Below are 22,906 nucleotides of genomic sequence, written 5' to 3'. Positions count from 1 at the left end.
AAGTGAAAACTATTTGAAACCTCACATGGATTAAATTAAATGCCCAAATAATGAAGATTAAGCATATCGAACTCGAATATTCCTACTCATTGAAAGCATTGTTTAGAATATAATTATTACAAGTTGATTATTTATCAACTAGGTATCCAATATTTCAGACAACCTATTTTTTAGATTGGATTACCGTTCCTACAAAGACTTTACACTACAAAAAATTCAAATAATTTTCGGTGCTCTGTAAAGCATGAATTTGGTCACGTGTAAAATGAGTTAGTCGTTCGTTCTTCGGTGGCAATTGCTTATCACTCAGGGGTGATGCATATATCATGACTCGATCTTTGATGATAGGGGGGGTTTAAGATTGTGTGTCAGCATTAGGTATAGGAAAAACTTTTTGAGCGTGACATACTTAATGCATTGCCCCTCAGGTAATCACTAATTCACTCTGTATTTGGCTTATTCATGCAGGCATTTGGCTTGCCGAAGTTTTAATAAAAATCTAACTAGCTATGGAGCGTCCGTAGCATACTGCGGTAGTGAGGCAAGATCGATCGAATTTTATTTTTCAGTAATAAATATAAAATAAGAAATTGGTGTTGGACCACGTTTTTGTGGGGTACAAATCAGACATTTGCAAATTGAGAGCCTCACGAAAAAGTGAAAGGATTATCTGCATGATCTGTCTCAAGTTAACTATATTATTAACTAGAACATGCTAATCATGAATTTCACTTTAGTGAATGCAACAACGCTCTCTCGATGCCAGATTGATGAAGCAGTAGAACCACTTTCTATTCTTGATGCAGGTCAATCCGCTTTTGAAGTAGCTATTAATTATTGTTATGATAGCTATTAGTTTCTTACAGTCTACTTAATTTGAGTGTTTCCCGGATAAATTTGGACTTTCGAGGATCACTAGAAGCGCTTCGCCAAACTGACTGGCACACCCTCGAATCCACTGAAGAAATTGACATTGCTGTAGAGTACATCACCAGCGTTTTGAAGAGTTAGGAGGTTGATTTTGTTTTACTGCCGACTCCACAACCGCCTTAGGGAAATACACATTTACGACCACTAAGATCCGAAGCACTCCGAACCTACTGACCAATTCCACGCCAAATCGGTCAGTCACCAAACTTGACTATCTTCGATCTGGATGATACTTGGCACATATTTTCAGTATGATAGACCAAGTATTTTCCGCAGGAGAGGAGACCCTTTTGACTCAAGGGTAATTTTTGAAAAGGGCCTATGTGTTTTTGCACACATACTTTAAAAAAAATGTAGTTCGAAAACAGTTGGTTGTAGAAAAAAAATTCTAACAAAGAGTTGTTGAAAACTAATAAGGCTTTATAAAAAAATATACACGGAATTTTTGTTTTTTCGTTTCTTTACAAAAAAAAAAATTAAAAATAAACCTCAAAATTCAAATAACAAAATAAAAACTTATTTTTGTTTTTTTTTATATATTTTTAATAATAACTTGATTAGAAAGCAGAAGTTTTGAAAACACCTCCAGGATGGACAAACTTTTAATAAAAAAGTTTTTCTAAGAGCAACTTCTAAGGCATTTTTGAAACTTTCATTATTTACGGCAAAATGTTCAGGTTGATGTCAGATATTTAAATATCGAGATATTTCAATTAATTAATTTATCTTTATTAGGAAGACTTTCAGCCTGGGGCTGGTTCGCCGATATTTCAAATTTACTTTCATCATAATCAATTTTTTGTAGAAAATATGCCCTTTTCGTAAGTAATACGTGATTGCCCATCATATATGATAAGTTTTGCAAGATATGCATGTACTTCAACTTACCCTTGCACCAATAGACTATTGGAAAATTGGTTTTAAACTTATAAGATAAATAAGATAAATAAATGAAATACCCATGCGTTTTTTATTTGCATCTTACATTTATTACTTTCGATCGTCTTTAATAATAATAATTTGTGCATAAACCTTTCCGTTGGATATATTTTTATTTGATGAACTTGAATGAATTTTCATTCGAAAATAGTTTCGCTGATATTTTATTTTCGGAAATCGGAACAATACAGTGATATTTTCTTGTACCTGTGATCGTTTTGGCCTTTTCAAAAATGCTTTTCCATTCTGCAGCCCCCTGTTCGTATTCCTTTTGTGACACAAAACAAAATGATATTTTTGTTAAATAATCATTACTCTTCTGGTTAGCCCATGCATATAACTCTGCTGCACTTGTGATTGGATGTTCATGTTCTACAGCCACACTTGCGTTCCTTGCTATTCGTTTTAATGTGCCACCAATCGCGTCACATGGTCCCTTGCCATGCGAAGTTGCAAAAAAAGTGCCATTCAACATCAATATTGTACTTCGTTTTAAATTTACAAAGACTTGCAAATTTTTTGCAATTTTTATATTGGGATGCAGCTCCATCAGACATAAACATCGCTTTTTTTACTTGTATTTTTGTTTGCAAAAAGGTCAGTAATTTTGAAATAAATACTTGCACCGCAATTTTATCGTGTTTTAAAACTTCAGAGATTACGATCAAACTTAAATTTTTAATTATACCTGATTCTGAATAATAAATGCAAAAAGGATGAATAGTAGCTTGTTGATTATTCCAGTAACTACTTTGGGCAGCATCTTGAAGAACAAATGAATAATTTTCGGAAAAATCACAAATTATGACAACTTCTCCATTTTTAAGAGTATTTTTTGTATTTCTCAAGAAACTAGACTGCTGAGTTTTAATATAATCATGGGATACCAGTTTATCCAACTTTTCGCAAAAATAAGGAACAAATCCATCTACTGGTTTTACAAGTTTCTCTAAACTACATCGATCAGTTGAAACCCGTTGTTCAAAACATTTTTCAGACATACCCTGTTCCTCGAATTTTTCTGAAAAACTTCTTTCAAAATATGAGTGACCTGGACAACGTTCGCATTCGCGGAGATAACAATGTTTAGTAGCTGCCTAATATTTCTTCAAAATAATGGTTGAAATCTTTTTCGAATGAATATTTTCTAAGACAATGAAGCATTAAATTAATATTTTCATGGATGGTACAAACACAAATATTGTGAGAACCTGAACTACCAAGTAATTTGCAATGCTTTGGTTTTAGTGCTGCAAATGAACTAAATCCAATGCTATTTTTACTAACTTCTTGAAATTTAATAAAAGCTTCTCGCAATGTATAAACTAAAAGTCGCTTTCGAAGAACTGCAATACCTCGTTTTTAATTTCGGGATCCAAACCGTGTCCTAACCTTTCGTTGGGGGTGGCCAATACTCCTTTCCCGTTTGCCAAGCATCGAGCTTACAATACAATGTATTTATTTGTTTCAAACTCGTCCATTACCGTTTGCGTTGACCAAGATTTCGGCAAAATCGTCAGAATCCTTATTTGATCGTCTCTCGATGAAGCTGGATCAGCAAATCTATCCTTCAGTTGTCCGATCATCTCATTGTGTTCCGCAGCTTTCAATTTTAGTTGCTCCAGGTCATCTTCTTCCGCTTGAAAACCGAAGATGCGTTTCTTAATGCCATTGGTAATGTCCATATACTTTCTCCGGGGATAGTTAACATTCTGGAATTTTTTTGTTGATATTGGCGATACGTTGATACCAGCTATGCCCTTGTTGAATAACTCAATATTATGCGTCCTGGAAAATTGTTGCTCTCCACTATCCTGAGATGATGCTGTTGTTATTGACGTAGTTGATGGTATTTCTTCGAGGCCATGTCGAGATGTAGATGGCTGCGGCTCCGCGATGTCCATGACTGACGGTTGCACTTCTAGTTCCAGATATTCAGCACATGGTTCGATTCTATTTAAATTCAAGCGACACGTATCACAGATTGATAGAGATGTATCCAAATTAAATTTCCACTCTAGGAACTTATGTTTAATGTTTAAGATGGATAGGTATATCAATATTAACAACTTAAATAGGATGAAACTACGCTTGATAATAAAAAAAGTGCAACTTAACTTGTGTTGGTTTCTATATTTAAAATAATAGTGTTTTCATTTCCCCTGTAAATTCTAAACGGGTTGTCTGATCGTTCAATCGTCAAAAGACAAATTGAAGGTAAATATATGAGTATCTTGCTAAACTTATCAATGCTGATGGAAAATCACGATTAACTTATGAAAATGGCTTATTTTCTACAAAAATTTGATTTTGATGAAAGTAAATTTGAAATGTCTCGAAAACGGTTATATTTAGGAAGTTTATCGATATGAGCACTATCGTTTAAAATATTTTTTATAATCATATACTAACATCAAACTGAACATTTTGCCGTAAATAATGAAATTTTAAAAAATGCCTCAAAAGTTGCTCTTAGAAAAACTTTTTTATTGCAAGTTTGTCCATCCTAGAGTTGCTTTCAAAACTTCTGCTTTCTATTCAAGTTTTTATATAAAAAATTAAAAAAAAATCAAAAATACGTTTATTTTTGTTATTTGAATTTTGAGGTTTATTTTTAATTTTTTTTTTTTGTAAAAAAACGAAAACAAAAATTCCGTGTATATTTTTTTATAAAGCCTTATTGGTTTCCTAAAACTCCTTGTTAGTAAATTTTTTTCTACAACCAACTGTTTTCGAACTACATTTTTTTTAAGTATGTGTGCAAAAACACATAGGCCCTTTTCAAAAATTACCCTTGAGTCAAAAGGGTCTCCTCTCCTGCGGAAAATACTTGGTCTATCATACTGAAAATATGGGCAAAGTATCATCCAAATCGAAGATGGTCGAGCACGATTTCAGGTTTTTTCAGCTCATTCTGGATGGAATCCCTCTACTGCCAGTCTTGTTGTCCTTTCGACAAGCGATGAAATTTCGCACGTATAACCGATTGATATTATCGAAGACAGCATATCAGGAAGACTGGTAACTCTTCCATTTTCTCAAACGACCGCTATGAGGCAGACACAATCGTGTCATCTGCCGCTCAAAGGAACGAAATCGATAGCAAATATTACAGTCTCAGAAGAAAGGTTTGTGTATTTGTTCATATTCTATACGTTTCTTCCACCTTCACTCAAGTGCAGCGCTACTGTATCTTTCGCTTGAATTCTTTCAAAGTTGCTGGTTCCTTGACATATTGCTATCAGGATAGAATCAGGACGGTTTAAGTTTAGAATGGGGAAAATTTAAACTTTATATTGAATTAAAAATCGATATCCAGCGCCATTTTGGAATCCAATACGGCTGCCATTGGTTTCATAAATCCATCAAATACCCTAAAATAGTGGTTTTTTTTTGGAAAATGTAGATGTCGGAAATCGATGTCCAACGGCATGTTGCAATCCAAGATGGTGGATCTTGGATTCAAAAAACTACAATGTGGGTATTTTTGGAACGGGAACGACGTGCAGATGCCGAAAAGGCGTGTCTGCATCGAAATCCAAAATGGTGGCTCTTGATTTCAGAAAAATCTGGCAAATACCCTACAATATTTTTTTTAACGTTACGTGTAGATTGTAGATGCCGAAAATCAATATTCGACGTATTCGACGCTATTTTTTTATGCAAGATAACGACCATCGTTTTCAGATAAACCCGTAAAATACCCTACAATCAGTCGGTAAAGGCGCTGCAAGACCATAGAGGCGGCTGGGTTCGATTCCCGGTTCGGTCTAGGGATTTTTCAGGTCGAAAAATATCTCGACTTCGCTGGGCATCGAGTTTGATTGTACTTTCATAAAGTTGCTTTCAATTAACAACACTCAGTTGAGAGCTGGTGTATAGTCCCAGTAAAGACGTATTAACGTCAAAAAGGAATACTGGGATTTACGCCGGTATTTTCAGAACGGTGTCAACGTGTAGATGCCGAAAATCGATGTCAGACGCCAGCAGCAAGACGCCAGACGCAAGACGGTGGATCTAAGATTCAGAAAAAAAACCTGTTAAATGCTCTAAAATATGGATAATATCGGAAAGGGGACGAAGTGTAGATCGAAATCTGACGCTATTGGTTTCAGAAAAAAATGTTAAAGTTTAAGGTATTTGATAGGTTTTTTTTATAAGCGATGTGCATTCCAAAATTTCGCCGGGCATTGATTTTTGGCCTCTACGTGTCTTCCCCATTCTGAAAATATCCATATTGTATATTATTTTAAATGTTTTTAAAAATATATGGCTTCAAAAATGGCGTCGGACATAAATTTTCGGCCTCTACACGTTGTCCTAGTTCCATAAATATCCAAATTGTAGGGTATTTGTAAGTTTTTTCTGAAGCTTATTGCCGCCATTTTGGATTAAATAATTCCATCGGACATCGATTATAAGTCTCGACCCGTTGTCCACGTTCTGAAAATTCCCATATTATAGGGTATTTGACAGGTATTTTAAAACTAAGGGCCTCCATCTTGGATTTTAAAATTACGTCGACATCAATTTAAAATTACGTCGTCCTCGTTCCGAAAATACCCCTATTGTGGGGTATTTGACAGCATTTCAAAGTTTTTCAGTAACCGGAATCCGCCAACTTGGATTTCAAGACATTGATTTTGCGTTCCTAGACGTTACCCGAATCCAAAAAATCCCATGTTGAAGGATGTTTAACAGTATTTCCCAGTTTTTCTGTAACCGGAATCCGCCATTTTGGATATAAAGACATAGATTTCTGGTCTATAGACGGTACTCAGATTCCAAAAATACCCTGAAGGGGATTACCCATTGATCATTTTGTTTACGTCTGGTTATCATGTAAGAAACTGATCAATATCAAGTCAAACGGTCGAATTTACTATTGTTGCTTTCCCTCATTCCCTCATTTCCCTGCTATTGATGCTTAAGTTTTCTTTGATGAGGATGTTTACAATAAATAGTGATTATTGCAATGAATTAATCGTAATTTTATATATATATTTTTCCTTGATTTGTTTTCCGTCGATCTTGTTTTCCGTGCTCAGCACCAATGCTACCGACGCCAGAGAGGCAGCTCCCACACCTGGACCCTACCTATCGACCAATCAACTCATGAACCGGGGACCAACGGTTTTACTTCCCTTCCGAAGGAAGGCGTGATCAGAGATGTTATGCCTCAGAACATCCTGGCGGCGCCGACTAGGATTGAACCCAGGCTTACTGGGGTGAGAGGTAATCACGCTTACCACTACACCACCGACCCGCTACTAATTTTATATTTGTATCAATAAATTAGATACACTTGCTTAACACTTTACAATTTAATTTAAAGATACAATTTTGAGTGTTGATACTAATATTTTATCTATTGAAAGAATCTGCTTAAAGGACGGAGTACTATGAGAGCAGCAAAGTAGAGCGGTTGCATTTTCTAGCGTGTGATAATTTGATTAAATTAGTTTTTCGTTTAAGTTTTGTTCTCGAGTGAGTTTTTTGGTTGTGATATTGTGTGCTTAATTCAATCTTATTGATTTAGTTTTTGAAATCTACTATTCTAATATATTAAGAAATTGTTTCTTTGAAAAATTCGAACAGCTGGTACAGTTTGGAGAAATTGTACTTGGCACAAACCGTTTGAAGTTTATATGGAAATTACTATGGGAAAACAAAACTTGTTATTCATTGTATTCTAGCCTTTTTACATATTGTACAGTTAACAAGTTCTATTACTAGTCTTATGGGAATTTTTATCAGCTACAACTTTGCAGGAAATCGTTTTTCAGCAAAACGTTAAATTAAATAGTTATTAATTGTTTAAGAGATTGATAATCTTATGGCAAGATTAAGCAACTGTATTGTGGGCAACACTGTATTCTGTAGTGTGACATAGTAGCCATGATTTTTGTCCTCTATTCTACGCGCATAAACACCAATGTTGCCTGCTGAACAGTTGATTGAGCATAATCATAAGACATCAGTGTCTTGAATCATTAATAATTTTTATTCCTTACATTTGATCAAAAAGTGATCTTTAACAAAGTTGTAGCTGAGAAAATTTTCAACAAGCTTAGTTATCATTTTCTAAAATAGAGTGAACTGGTGAATTTTGAGATAGATATGAACCGAAATTATGGTTTCTCCATAGTAAATAATTCCCATATAAATTTCAAATGGTTTGTGCCGAATCAGTTTCTCACTAAATGAGTTCAAATTTCGGGAGGCTAATCAGGGCCCAATTTGGAACCCTTTGAGCATTGTGGAGCCAAAATTTCAAATTTTGCATCAGTCTATTGATCAGCATCAAAACAACAGCAAAGAGTAATGGAAAATTTTGAAATCTTTATTAAAACCTATTAATTGCAAACCGCGGTCCATAACTTTTAAAGGCACATTAGAACAGTCAGAACAAGTAATTGCATCTAAATTTATTGATTATTTTCTCGACAGTGTTTCATTAATTAGTCAATCCATTGAATTGGTCGATAAACCTGGCGAAATAAAGCAGCCAGTTAATAGTAGTTGTAGATTTGAAGCTTTTCACCCAATTACATTAGATGAACTTAGAATTATTTGCTTTTCATTGTGATAAGCGACTGGAGTAGATAAGTTTAAAGCTATTTGGGATTTATAAATAAAATACACATAGCGTTAATAGTCATTCTTAGATTGGCATTTCGAAATTTTTTATAACCTACTTGTGATTTTTTTTTATATCTTTATTAAGGAGACTTTCAGCCATGGGCTGGTAGCTTACTTGTAAATTTTATGAACCATTCCATCATTAATTTGTAAAGTTGATTTGTAGATTTTTATTATAGGGGGGGCACCATTTCTCACTTCACTTCGGCACACTTAAAAATCGGATAAGGACATTTTGAGATGTTAAGGTTAACATTTTTTTTAATTTTCCTCTACTAGGGCTTAGATCTAATTTCAGGCCTATTATGCACAACCCGCCCTTTGCTTTAATTTTTCAAGCGGATTTTTTACAAAATGGAATGTTTTCACTGCAGATGACTTCTAGTTTTTTCACCCTTCCGCACGTACAGTAAGATGTCATAAAGAGTAACAAATTGTAGAGATATTGATATTGATTCTTGACCCCAATATCGTCCTACGGATTCTAAATTCGGCCTAACGCATTGAAACACCATTGAAATGCCATTGAATTCACTTCGCCCATCGAATGAAAATAAAAAAATATTCAGTTTAAGCGCTTCTTTTGTTTCTTAGAAAATTAATGCAAACATTCATATGACGTGTTCTGATTTACTTTGTGCTTTTGAACTTAAGTATCGTACCATTGATTGTTAACGCGGAAATCATGTAGTTATTTGATGTTTTCAGCTCGATAGGCTCAAAATGGGCGATTAGGCCGAAGTCTCTACTCTACTTTGTCTCAGACATTATTTCGATCAGATGTGCAAAACATTTTTGAAAAATTTCAAACTCGCTAATTTTAAAATTTGGCAAGATCCAAAATGACCGAATGTTAGCAAAACAAAAGAATCATTACCCACAACAAACAATTACGTAAAATATACTGCAAATCTGAGAAGGTCGAGGTTTTACGTTTCGTTATTTGGCGTGGAACTGCTCTCTCGTCAATATTGGTAGGCCGCCAGTTTATAAAATTTCAAAAATTAGGTCGCCATCAATAAATGTTTGAGAACCGCTGGTATGTATCTGCAATAAGTAGAACTACTCTTTTAACAACAACAAATCGAATTCGAACCATAACTTCTGAAACAAAAACGTGGTGCATGTTATGACAAGTTTCGATAAAGCGAAACTGTAATAACTTGAAATGATGTAATAAATATTGCAAGTTTATGTAGCTTTAGTACATGCTTTAAGTCAATATGGGAAATGAAAAAAAAACATCATCAGCTTCTATACGGTTCAAACAATTTTACCTCTACCGAAATGGTACATGACTTGTCCCAACAATATTGTTTACGGTCGTTCAAGCTAAATCCCTACTAATTGCCAAAGTAATGAATCAAAAATCATTTTTAAAACAAAACGACAAAAAACTTTCTTTGACTCATTCCCCTCACTGTGTCATATTCCTGTACTATGTTCATTCCAAAACCAACCGACATGCGGCCTTTAGCTAACTTGCGCCGACACTGTGTACGATTTCCAACGCCCCGACGATTCTTGGTCATCACATCACATACGCGATAGATGAGTAAACTACGTATATTTATAAAACAATAAAACAATCCGTGTTGCGCTAATTTTAACCCACCTGACTTGGCCCAACACTTACATTTGGTGTTTCTTCCTCCTGACTGACCCGTTCGTACGGAGGATGCGTGCGCAATACAGATCAATGTGGACTACTCCATACAACCGATCGTCACGGCTCCTTTGCGCCACACAATAATGACCATCACACGCCAGCCAATGGTGGCGGCGGCACCCAGCAACAGCAACATGAGGCCTACCGGTTCAGCTGTATGCTGAGTGACACATGTGGGTCACTCACGGTGGAAGTGCTCACCATAACATCGCAGTATGCCACGACTGAAGCGCGCAAACGCAGCCAACTTGATGAAAATTTCAATGAAAATCAACCAAAAAATTACTCACCGGAGGAGAACCACACGTTTTTCAGTACGATTCTATGACTTTCCCATACAAACATGATTCGATTGAACGTATAACGATTTCTGATTCTCGCAACCCAACACCAACTCACAGTTGGTCGCTACCGAGTTAGTAGATCACCAACCTTGCTCCGACATTTATGAAATCTCTGGCATATAGTGTGCTCCTAACAGTCGGTTCATTCGGTGTTCTGAACGGATAGATCCCAAGCTCTGCCGGTGGAAAGTGAATCTGAGTTGTTCCTGGAAAAGGATTCTTTAGGGGTTGTGTGTTTCTCTCGCTCTCCTTTTCTCGTTCGCTCTACGTTCTAATCAAGGATCAAGGAAGCGAATCGCGTTAAACTTTAGTGATTTCTCATAGTGCCAGAGTGCTGGAGTTTTTTTTTGGGCCAGTGAAAATAGTTGAAGATATTTAGCAAAAATGTCGTCGTCTGCCGTTACTACTAAAACTTCGAAATATACCTACAAATCCACTGGCGGTGGTAGTGCCGATGTCAGCATTGAGTACAGCGCTGACCTTAGCGCCCTGTCCAGGCTGGAGGTGAGTTTTCAGTTACAGACTTTTCAACACTTTTGCACAACGCCTCGCCATACTTACACTTGCACTTAACAGTTACATAATATCTCACCCGGATTCACATTCCAACAGAAACCTTTTTTGACAATTATCCCCGTGCATTGCACCTTCCTTAGAAATGTCACTTCAAAATAAATCTCTCGCAAAGCGTACCCCGATGCCGTTGCATATTTTCTTGCGCTAACTTTAGAAACTCCCGGCCCGACAACGGGCAAAAGTGCAAATTCCAACCCAGAGTCTAGAGCTGCCTCAGAACCAACCAACTCTCGCCGTTCTCATTATCAATGGCAACGACCAGCGTTGAACGCACCTGAAATAGCATTGACACTAGGCGTTAGCTTCCCAAGAATCCCCGCCAAATTCTCCCATCAAAGATCCTCTCATCTATTTTCCACCCGCTGTACACATCAAAAGACACTTGGCTGCCATGCCAATCTGCGAATAAGCCATTGGATTGGATTGGACGTAAGAACTGCTGACAGCGGCGCAATCCTGAAAGAGAAAAAAATACCCTCCCAAAAGCCGGTTTCTACTCACATTCACCTCTAGTGTGAATAATTCTCGATTGTGCGTGTGCAAAGAATAAAACGGAAATCGGGAAATGTATCATCATCATCGTGGAAAAATGTTCGAGCGCAATCGAAGAAGAACTGACCGCTTCATGAAGAAGGAATGCGAATGAGTGTGCAAGTAGTGAGACTAAAAACGCAAATGACAGTCGTAACATTTTTTAAGAAAAACGATGCATATGACGGCGAATTGTGACTGGTGTGAAAAACGTACTAGCGAATTATAGCTGGCAAATTAAAAAAAGAAAGAAGAAAACATTTCGAACTAGGACTGTTGACAGTAAAAGTGACTTTGGATTGCGCCACGGGGAAGAAATATGGTCTGCGAAAAATAACGCACGGTGTTTCATGGCGATGGCAACCAAATGGCAGCTTAGTGTGATCGTTGTTCAATTCCGTCCCGCCTGGTGAATGAATCACGGTTTTTAAGCTTTCCATCTCGTCTCTGCTTCCTTACAGGACAAAATCCGCCTGCTGCAGGAGGATCTGGAGTCGGAGCGTGGCCTCCGTCAAAGGGTAAGTCGTATTTAGTAGAAATATTTATTCCACCACGGTATGTTCTTATACATATAAATCTTTTTCCTGCCTCTCCATGGAGATTGAGATATAACGAATGAAGATCTCTTTTTAAAAAATAATAAACGAGCAAACGTTGATTTTAAAAGGTCTGTAAAATAGAAAACATTAAAAATGTGTTGAATCAGTGCTTACTTAGCTAGGACAAAGATACTCTGTACCAGGGAAGTGGACAAAAATTTCCAACCCTTAGAATACTTAGATCAGAACGGGAATCATACCCGCTGGTATACCGTGCATTCACTAACGAGGCTACCAGAGGTGACCTCGATATACTTATATGGCTATATTGTATCTATTTATTTCATAAATTATAATGATATAATTATTTGCAAATTCAACTGAACTCTAGAAAAGTGGGATAATGCTAATAAAAGTGACTTGTCTTGTCATGTCTTCTGTGTACTTGTTCCTTATAAACCCAGGAAATAGCGCGCCTAAACGATTTAACGTAAAAACGAACTTATAACTTATGTCATTTCCTCTCAGATGAAGTAATTCCGTATTTATGAAAAAAAACTTGTTTAATTTTAACACGTTAAATCAAATCATATCAACATTGCACTACAGATTTGCTTGAAGGCTAAATAAAGAAACCTACAGGACTTATTAGTATTCAGCGTTCTTGTATTATGTGTTATTAACCCTTTCTCGGCCAGAGTGTTTTGGCATAATGAATGTTTAAAACCAGTACCAATATTTACCTAGCAGGTTCAGGCTATCCCTTTCAGCTAATCAAATTACTTCCTGGTCCCAGGAAAATCGACAATAAGGCACAATAACACTCGCTTAAGAGCAAAGTTTTGAATGACAAAACAACAACTAAGACCGGAGGGCACGTCAATTGTACTCCAGTGTTCTATTTTACTAAATAATCAATAAAATGCATCACACAATATTGTAAACAGTGTTGAAAAAATATTGAAAATCAATTCCCAAGATCACGCTTAATTTTCGTAGACAAAAATCAACAATCAAACATCTGCGGTTGATTTTGCAAGCTGTGATATCCCAGCTCGGAATATCAAGCTAACAAAACTCACCAACTGCAAATCTCACCAAACTGTGGTGAGCTTGAGTTTAATGATTTTTGCTTTACACCCGAATGCAACCGAATCTTCCATAACGGCTGGCAGCAGTCATTTCGTGTCTGCCTTCGGTGAAGATTAAAAAGAGATAGCAAACTATACTTTCTCTTTCTAAGAAAACGATGTGGAACGGAATCATTTCTGCGTCGAGTCAAACTCAACTTAATGTTTGCACGTTGGGAATAGTCTCGCAATATCAGAGGAGCTTGTAAAATCAATATCAAGCATGATATTTTGTTCCAATATCATTATCATCCAAGATGTTCAAAAGGCTCGTCGGCAGGCATGGAAAATCATTTACATTCATTTCATACATTCATTTACATTCATTTGCCTCTAACTTTTTTCATCAACAGCATTCCGCAAAATGATGAATAGAGCTTTTGTAGGTTTTGTTATTAGCTACAATTTACAATTTTAAAAAACAACCGTTTCGTGGTGAATGTGTGAGCGCTGACCACGTTTTGCGTCCATTGCTGCAATGGAAGCGCTCTGACCCCCGTTGACGAATCTGCCATACAATGAAACCACTGGAAGCGGCTCCCGTTCTGGTGGAGGAGGCTTATTGGATAGCGGAAGATAAAATGTTTATTGTGTTGTACCTTTTGACTACAGTTTTAAGATGTATTGTATAGTGAACAAGAATCTTCGGCTCTGTAAAGTTACCGAAACTTTCATGCTTGAAATCGCAATAGTGTTCGAGATTTACTCCGTAGAAAATTTTAAGTGACAGGCATTCTGCCAGTATTTGTGAACACAATAAACAAACCTAGCAACGAAATGTAACTTCACAAATTTGTTTGTTCATATTTTCATATCGTTGAGTTTGACAGCGTCGAATTAAAAAGACCACCCAACCCACCAATAATCTGACATTCTTTAGTCACGGTATCTTTTAAATATGACTTTTGACAATCCGGCGATGCCTGCTTTAACAGTACACAAGCGTCATTTACGCTGCCAGTTGTAAAAATTGATTTATAGTAGGCTTAAAACAACAGTATCAAGATTAGCAACGAAGTTTACCTTAGCAATTTAGTTGTTTATATTTTCAAATCGTTGAGTTTGACAGCGTCGTATTATAAATATTACCCCAGAAGTTCCACCACCGTTTTTCTTTTTTTTTTCGGATAAGGGAGAGTAGTCCGAACACGATTTTTTCGAATTACCGAATGGAAACTGTATTCCTTTAAGCCGATGGTCCCCTCTATATTGAATTGTACGTTTTCTCTACATCATTGCTCTAAATCATTTTGAAATTATACTATAAGAAACAGATGTAAACCTATTATATGGGGACTGGCCAGACGTAGCATCATGTTGAAGGTCACGAGCTCAAATCTCATCCCCGAACAAGCCATGAATGACCTGTGTGATGTGTCAATGTGACTTATAGTGTAAATGAATGAAATTAATCCAACAAGCAGAGCATATCCTCCTCTAACTCCATCACAATAAATGACAGTTCTTCATGTTTGGTAAAATCGCAAAAATGATCAACTAAATATTTTCAAAACATTTATACGCTATGAATTGAAACTAAGACTAACTAAGATGTGGTTCTCTAAGGCAAAGTGTAGATAATACTGGGTGGGGTGAAAAGTAACCTCCTTGGGAATGAAAAAAAAAATATTTTATTCAATATAGTCCCCTTTTATTTCTTTTCCTTGATTTGTTTTCCGTCGATCTTGTTTTCCGTGCTGAGCACCAATGCTACCGACGCCAGGAAGGCAGCTCCCACACCTGGACCCTACCTATCGACCCATCAACTCATGAACCGGGGACCAACGGCTTTACTTCCCTTCCGAAGGAAGGCGTGCTCAGAGATGTTATGCCTCAGAACATCCCGGCGGTGCCAACTGGGATTGAACCCAGGCCTGCTGGGGTGAGAGGTAACCACGCTTACCACTACACCACCGGCGTCGCTCGTCCCCTTTTAGCTCGATACACTTATTCCAGCGATTTTCCAACATCGTGATCCCGTCCGAAAAGTATTTTTCCGGAAGGTCTGCAAAATACTCCTCCGCGGTGTCGATGATATCCTCACGTCAGCTTATTTTTTTTATTTATGAGCTATCTTTTGAGGTTTGGGACGAGATACTAGTCTGAGGGAGCCAAATCTTGTGAATACGGTGGATGCGGAAGAAATTTTAGCCGTAAGTCATTGATTTTGGTCGTGGTTGCGATGGTCTTGTGCGCCGGCGCATTGCCTTGCAAAAACAATTTTTTTTTCGCTTCATGTGAGGCCGATTTGCAGCGATTTCGGCCTTGAATCGCTCCAATAATGCACAGTAATACCAACAATCAATACGAAACTAACGATTTTAAATTGGCTCACTACTTGACTAGCCTATTGGTCCCAAGCAAACGATTAACGTATCCCATTCTAGTCGAAACTCTAGTACTACGCAATGTTTGTTTTGATTCGCTATGAAAGTTTGACAGAGAAAATAAGAGGTTAGTGGATTTTCCTATGTTTCGAGGGGTGAATCGATTAGCTTGGGACCGAAGAGAGTACCAGAGCTGAGCCAAAAAGTTCAGCATGTTATTTCGGGACCTACTAGTCTTAGAGTTACCTCTATAGTAATACTCGCTGTTGATGGTTTTTCCATTTTCGAGGTAGTACACGAAGAGTATGCCATGACAATCCCAGAAAACCGACGCCATAACCTTTCGAAGTGCTCTCGCATTCGTGTTTTTGGTCAGGAGTGAACTTGCGCGGCACCCAGCGGCAGGATAACTTTTTCATAAGCAGAATCTCGCCCAAAATATGCCCTGTGCGCTCAGAACTAATCTGTTCGGTATCTGCTAGCTCGCGCACCTTCACTTTCCGGTCAGCCAACACCATATCATGTTTTTTTTACATTGTCCTCTGTAACCGCATCGGAGGACCTGCCGCTACGGACTTGATCGGTAGTGGAATTGCTGCCACCACGAAACTCTCGAAACCAATATTTGACGGTGTAATCTGACGGAGCATTAGCACCATAATATTTATCCAACTTTTCTTTTGTTCCTTCGCCGTTTTGCCTCTCAAAAAATAAAGTTTTATGAGAGAACGAAAATCGTTTTTATCAATACTCAACATGATGCCAAACATGTCAACAACAATCAGCTGTCAAAACAAAACTAAAAACAGTATCGCACTGAAATTTGTCATGTCTGCCTAAACATGAACGGACTACCATAACCTTTCGACGTAGGACTACGTCTGTGATTTCTATATAGGGGTACACTTTGTGAAAACGGAAAATGGAACATGTAACAAAATTATGAAAGATTGCCCCTGTATCAATTTCAATAACTTTATTACCAATCGATCAGAAATATTCCTACGCATCTGTTAAAGTTTCGACTTTATCATTTTTCAAAATGTCATCATTGAAAATTGCATAGATGTGTAACTGTTGCTATTATAATTAAAATTATCACCGATTGCCTGCAAAAAGCGTTTTCCCTAAGACAGATTTCAAAGTTGAATTCCATCCGGTCTCACCAAACGGTGTTTATTCAATCACCGTGTGGTGAGTGGTGGTGTTTTCCAGTGCACAACGAAAGGCTCCCCGCAAGCAGCTAGCTGTTCATTCCATCTGCTGTTGCATCTGCAGTTTGGGATGCGGGTAAAACCAGCAATAAAGGCTTCGGTTGTTTTCATTCCACTTCCTCACTCCATTTAAAATATTGGTAATTATAATGAAGTTGACATTTTACAGTCCATGAACCATGTTCCCGTTTTCGAGAACAAGGTTCACGGTATTAATCACAACGCATGAACATAAATCACGTTTGTCAGAACTAGATCATGATTTTCCGAATAGAGTTCACGATTCTATGACTTTTGTTGCCTTTGCAGGCATTACGTTTATTTTGTGGAACAATGTTCATGATTTCATGATTTTTATTCATGGTGTACTTTCGTAAACGAAAAATTTACTTCTTCCGAAAATCGTGACTGCAGGTTGACGAATTTCGGAACGGATTTTTCCCGTGTAACACGTAACGCCGCCATCCTAGTGCATTTTGATATTTTTGCCCAATGTTGTCCCTATACTGCCACACCGAAGCATGTGCCATTGTTGCTGTCAAAAAAAATATTTGTAAGAAATAACTGTAGAAATATTTGTCTACAAAATTAAAATGCTATCTTGATGTTTTACAATCTCGATTAAGTCATTTTTCCATTTGGGTGCTCCCTTAAAAATGTGAAATCAATATGGTGCGTTGAAGTTTCCATGTAGTGGCACTTTCAACAGCTCAGAAGCTTGAAAACACTCCAAATCCTATATTCTGAATTTTTATTTAATTGTTCTTTTGTTCAATTTCGAAACATAACCGGTTATTATAATAAAAAAAACACGAGATTCTAGGACAGAAAATAAGACCATATTTGACTTTCTTGTGGTCTCTCGAGTTACAGTCTAGAGAATACTTATGTCCTAACATGTCACGTTTTCTCAGTACCGCCCAATTTGTGGAATGGGACATAATTCACTGTTTCAGTCATACTGCCAATTCTAATCAAGTGGCATGATGGTCGTGCAAGAGTTTTCTCGATGTTTCACCGATCATATCGGTGATAATGCAAATATGACAGTTTCTTTCAAATTGATCGCCTCTGATTTGCGCCTGTAGGTGTATGCGGGGTACCTGGGGCTCCGAGAACATAACATGGAATTGAAACTGTTTTAAGGGTAGACCTGTGCGCCGGTCCTTTCATCGGTGGCGGCGGCGTAGGAACCGTTTTTGCCTCCACGGCGGTGGCGTGGCGGCGTGACGCCGTCGACTTTTTTCGGCGGAGGTGGCGGCGGCGTGCATTAGCGTATCACTATGGTGGCTGTCAAAATGTAACATTTCAAAGTTGAATTTCAATGCTCTTAATTCAAAGTCCATTGCGTCGTGCCCTGTAGCTCAACGAGGATTTTTAAGTACGTTGATCGCTCATTCTCATGAGTTTGAGATTACCTCAGGCTCAAAGGTAAATTCTGATAGTAATTTGACTGAATTTCGAACTAGTCGTACTTTTTGTTATAAATCTAATATGTTCCCTCTAGAGGTCAGTTTTTGAACTCTCCTTTGCGACAAAAGAATCATGAGGAATCTAAACATGCCGAATATATGCTGTTTGAATTTCCAAACGACCGACAACTGCTGTTTTCCAACAAGATCTAATGATAAATGATCATTGATCTATTTGTGCATTTTGAAGGCCAAAAAATCTCCACATCAACCCTCCATTCCGTCTCACTCATTGGCAGACAATAACCTTGCCAATTCACCGAAAGTTGATTGGCATCGGCTGAACCCAACACCACGAGCATATCATAGCAAAAAGAAAACCCCTAGGATAGCTATACTTTCGATGACACCCAGTGCACAGGGATTACATCATTTACTGCCAAATGCCACACACCCAAGAGCAGAAAATTCAAACAAACATCGCACCAATCAAGACCTCAGACTTTCAATCAGTATAGGAAGTAAAAAAAGAAAGAGAAAACTGCGGTCTTCTCGGGCATGTGCTAAAAATAATTACACCACCACCGTACGCGCAGAGCATCATCACTGACTTGCATTCAACGGGATGCTGATGCTCCCGTCCGAGAAGGTGGTTGTTCATGATGGGATGAATTTGTCGAAGAAGTCGTAAAAACCAAGCTGCAAATGGATTTTCGATCTGAACTTCCTCTTTTCACGGTGCGGTGGGTCTCACTCGCGTTGCGTTTGCAATGATCTCCGACGTTTGATACCGTCAAACACTCCAATGAACCGGCCAAAGAAATAGGTACATATGTGGGAGGGGGCGGCTAGTGTGTCGCGTGCAGAAAGGAATTTATGCGCGGTTGTGAAATTTCCACCACACCACAACAGTTGGTGGGAGGAGCTTGAATCACAATGTGCTCCGTCGGTAAGTGAAGAAATTGCGAACATATGCACACCACTTTTTATATCGCATTAATTCTCGGCAAGCTAGACGGTATGAATCAGAAGGGATATAAAAATTTAACTGACTCATATTTGTGCCTGAAAATTCACGAAAGAGGAATTATTCCGCATTAAAATCAAGGAAGGTAGCTTCTCGCTGATTTACAGTGCAATATTGCTGTCTGCTTTTTGTTACCGATGAGGATCTTTTTCCGTACTGAAGAAAAATTGAGCTTAGAGTGCGAATGCGAAGATCAGCTTAGAGTGCGAAAAAATAATATTATTTTGAAAAAGTGCCTATTTATATCCGTCATCATTCACAGAATGAGTTTACGTGTAGGGTTGCGTTACATACGGTCTCCTAGTCGATCGCCTTCACGACCAACGCGAAGAGTTTTTCGGTTGACACTGTTTGAGCCGATCGTCCCAGCTTATGAAACATTACCTAAAAATAGCAGAATCCGTCAAATGGCTCTACTTTGAAAAATGTTGTCTTTTTTGTATTGGGATTCTCCCAGATTTCTAAGTGCCGCTATGAGTAACCTAGATAGAAAATTACGTTATGAATGGCACATGTTCCACACTGCCATTTCATAACAGGAATGGTTTCACCTGGCTCAGATTCCAGGCGCACACATTAACTTTATAAATTACCATGCGACCCCATTTGAACGAACAACGCTCGAATGAGAAAATTATACCTAGCGCTTGCTTTTATGGTCAATAAATTTTTAAAAATCAACACAACTCTAAATTCCACCAGCATGACAATCTTTACAATCCCAAAGAAACACGGAACATGGCCAATTACTATAACATACATTTCACTTCTCTACATCTCGCGGAAACAGCCAAGTACTACACTCATTGGACGGCAATTTTAATCCTCTCCAAACAAGTGCACTTCATTTCGTGTTGTTCGGGCTTTCGGCGGCCGTCAGTGCAATTTTCCACAAATCAAATACCTAACTAGGCACCAACCCACATTTTCAGAACACAAGCTCAGTGTTGCACGGTCCAGTTTTCTATCGTTCGCCGATGCCGATTGGCTGTACCAAAAATAGGTTCGCTGCGCTGCTTGTAAGCGGAATCGACGAGTGAAAATATGTCTCTCACCTGAATGAGAAAATGAGGAAAATTTTCATATCCCGCTGCTCGCTGTTAGTGTACACTCTTTGCAATTGCGTGGGATCGGAGGAAAAATATTGCTTTAATCTAGTTGCTTCGCTGATCTGTTTATACTAGCAGTAGATATGATGTTCATTTCAATATGCTGTATAAGATATTGAAACTGCTTTAGTTAATTTTTCGTTTCTTTTTCATAGAGGCTTTCAGCCATTGCCCAATAGTCCCAAAACCGTATTTAGGAAGACAAAAATTTATGCGCTTAAACTTTAATTGTTTGGTAAATTGTGTCTTCGGAAAATTATTTATATATTGTTTGGTCTGTCTTTTGATGTAAGTGAAATTAGGGTTGTCCGTATGGTTAATTAGATCAAAATATTAACTTTTTAGTTATTTGTTATAGACACACAACAATTGAAAATAGCAGGTTATGGAACATATGGAGCGCCGGTTACTTTCACTTGATCTTTATGAACAGTAATTTCTCCTCCCCAATCCGGTTAGTAGCAATCATCTGAACGGGATCTGTATTCAGCGCTTTCACGAAATAGACGATTTCATCCATGGTGGGTTTCGCACTTCCATTTGTGATGCTGAATTTGATCGTCAGCTTTATTTCAACGGAATTCTCCAGTTGTTTGCTTCCTACGGCAACGACAAAAGCGAGTGAGCTGCAGACAATGAAAAAGCATTGCTACAAAAGTTACTACCGCGTGATTCGCACCTGCTGCTTTCGACAGCTAAGAATTCAAACCTGATTATTAAAATTGTAATACAATGAAATAAATACATTTTGTACTTCTAACGGAGCACGTTTTTACTAGTTTTAATAAGAAGCTGTGGGTGACCCATTAAAAATCAGATTTGTTTAAATTATCTTTATTGGCTTAATTAGTGCTGATAAAAATCATTTCTTCTATACTCAACTTAACTGAAAATGAAGACAACCTTATCAGATTTACCAACTATCTGCATGAATTTGAATTTGGATACAACCAAATTCTCTTGATCAAGGCAACCTCTGAGTATCGAAGTTAACATTAGTTTTCTTCATTCGTGGCTGGATGTTCATTTTCGCCTGTGTTGTTGTCAATATTAATATTCGTCTTCATCTTGGTGAGGATGATTTTGAGAATCAAATGCTGAATGATTATTTTTAGTTTTAAACTAATATAGCGCTGAAGAACGTGTCGTGTTGGTTTTTATCAGCCCAGTGGCAGGCGCGTAGGCAACGTGTTATACCGTGACAGTGGGCCCAGCACAACAAAATAAATTATTTGAGCCCGGGACATACTGCCTACTTTCAAACGCTGCTGTTGGTATAGGCCTTGTCACTAGCCTAGTTTTTATACGCAGATTGATGGAAAATGATTACCTCTTGCCGAATTGATGATAATATCGAGGTTTTAGGTTCTGGGGAAGACAATATTCAAAATAATCATCAAAATCATTCTGATTTTGACAATTTTGGGTTGGATAATCAAGCGCTGGTGAATATCAACAAATGCGTATTCGTTTATGTATAATGAACTCATTTGTTCATTTCGCTCGTACATGACAGCGAAGATCTTCAAAACAAACGCAATTCATCTACATTGAGTAACGGCGCCGGTGGTGTAGTCGGCGTCCCAGTCGGCGCCGCCGGGATGTTCTGAGGCACGCCTTCCTTCGGATGGGAAGTAAAGCCGTTGGTCCCCGGTTCATGAGTTGATGGGTCGATAGGTAGGGTCCAGGTGTGGGAGCTGCCTTCCTGGCACGTCGGTAGCATTGGTGCTCAGCACGGAAAACAAGATCGACGGAAAAAACAAACCAAAGGAAAAAAAAATCTACACTGAGTTGAAACGCTACTCTTTGCATGCGATGGTAACTGTTCCAGACACTGTTGAAACATTCGAAGGCACATAGTTTTGTTGAAGCAGTCAAGTTGCATCCAAGGTTGCAAAGACTCATTTCAGCTAAAACAATGTTTTTCTAAATTATGAAATAATTAGATGCCATGATCAAATTTTGAATTGGTAGGATACAAGAAGAGGTTGCAAAGAATGTGTTTGACATATTAAACCTGTTTATTTCACTTCATGAGAGTCACAATCAGCGATTTTTCACAAACTCACTCACTCACTCAGCGATCAGCAAATCGCTGATTGTGACTCATAGAAAGCAAAATTTACAGGTTTTATGTTTCCAACGCATACTTTGTAACCTCTTCTTGTAAGTTACAAGTAAAACATGCCATCATACCATCTTTTGGTTTTATTATTCCGAAAAACATTATTTTAGCTGAAATGAGTCTTTGCAACCTTGGTTGCATCCTTTTTTAGTTTAACGATTTTCGTTAAAAAGTATACCCTTTTTGAAAGTTATTTAAATTAGTTAAACAAAAAATATCTCATAATTATTATACTATAAATTAATGCTACCAATAGCATAAAAGTCCACTTTTTTGAGATATCAGCATTTGAAAATAAAATATTCGTCAACAAAACAACGTATAACTTTCTAACAGAAAGAGCTAGCAACTTAGTTACTTTAGTAAAAACATGCGCCTTCAAAAGTCCTAAA

The 22,906-nt window shown here is 37.7% G+C and overlaps 1 protein-coding gene across 1 annotated transcript in view; it reads left to right on the top strand.

Annotated features, from left to right (window-relative positions):
- The first annotated feature begins 10,602 nt into the window (after nt 1-10,602).
- Prm (Paramyosin) overlaps nt 10,603-22,906 on the top strand; it is a 46,969-nt gene continuing 34,665 nt past the window's right edge. Inside the window, exons 1-2 of the mRNA XM_065218640.1 lie at nt 10,603-11,028; nt 12,093-12,149. Coding sequence (XP_065074712.1) covers nt 10,909-11,028; nt 12,093-12,149 — 177 coding nt within the window. The 5' untranslated portion in view covers nt 10,603-10,908. The remainder of the gene's footprint in view (nt 11,029-12,092; nt 12,150-22,906) is intronic.

Source organism: Ochlerotatus camptorhynchus, unplaced genomic scaffold (assembly GCF_037179485.1).
Source record: "Ochlerotatus camptorhynchus isolate MF236.1 unplaced genomic scaffold, CSIRO-AGI_Acam_v1.1 ptg000008l, whole genome shotgun sequence".
Lineage (NCBI taxonomy): Eukaryota > Metazoa > Arthropoda > Insecta > Diptera > Culicidae > Ochlerotatus > Ochlerotatus camptorhynchus.
This window is presented reverse-complemented; position numbering and strand designations above follow the sequence as displayed.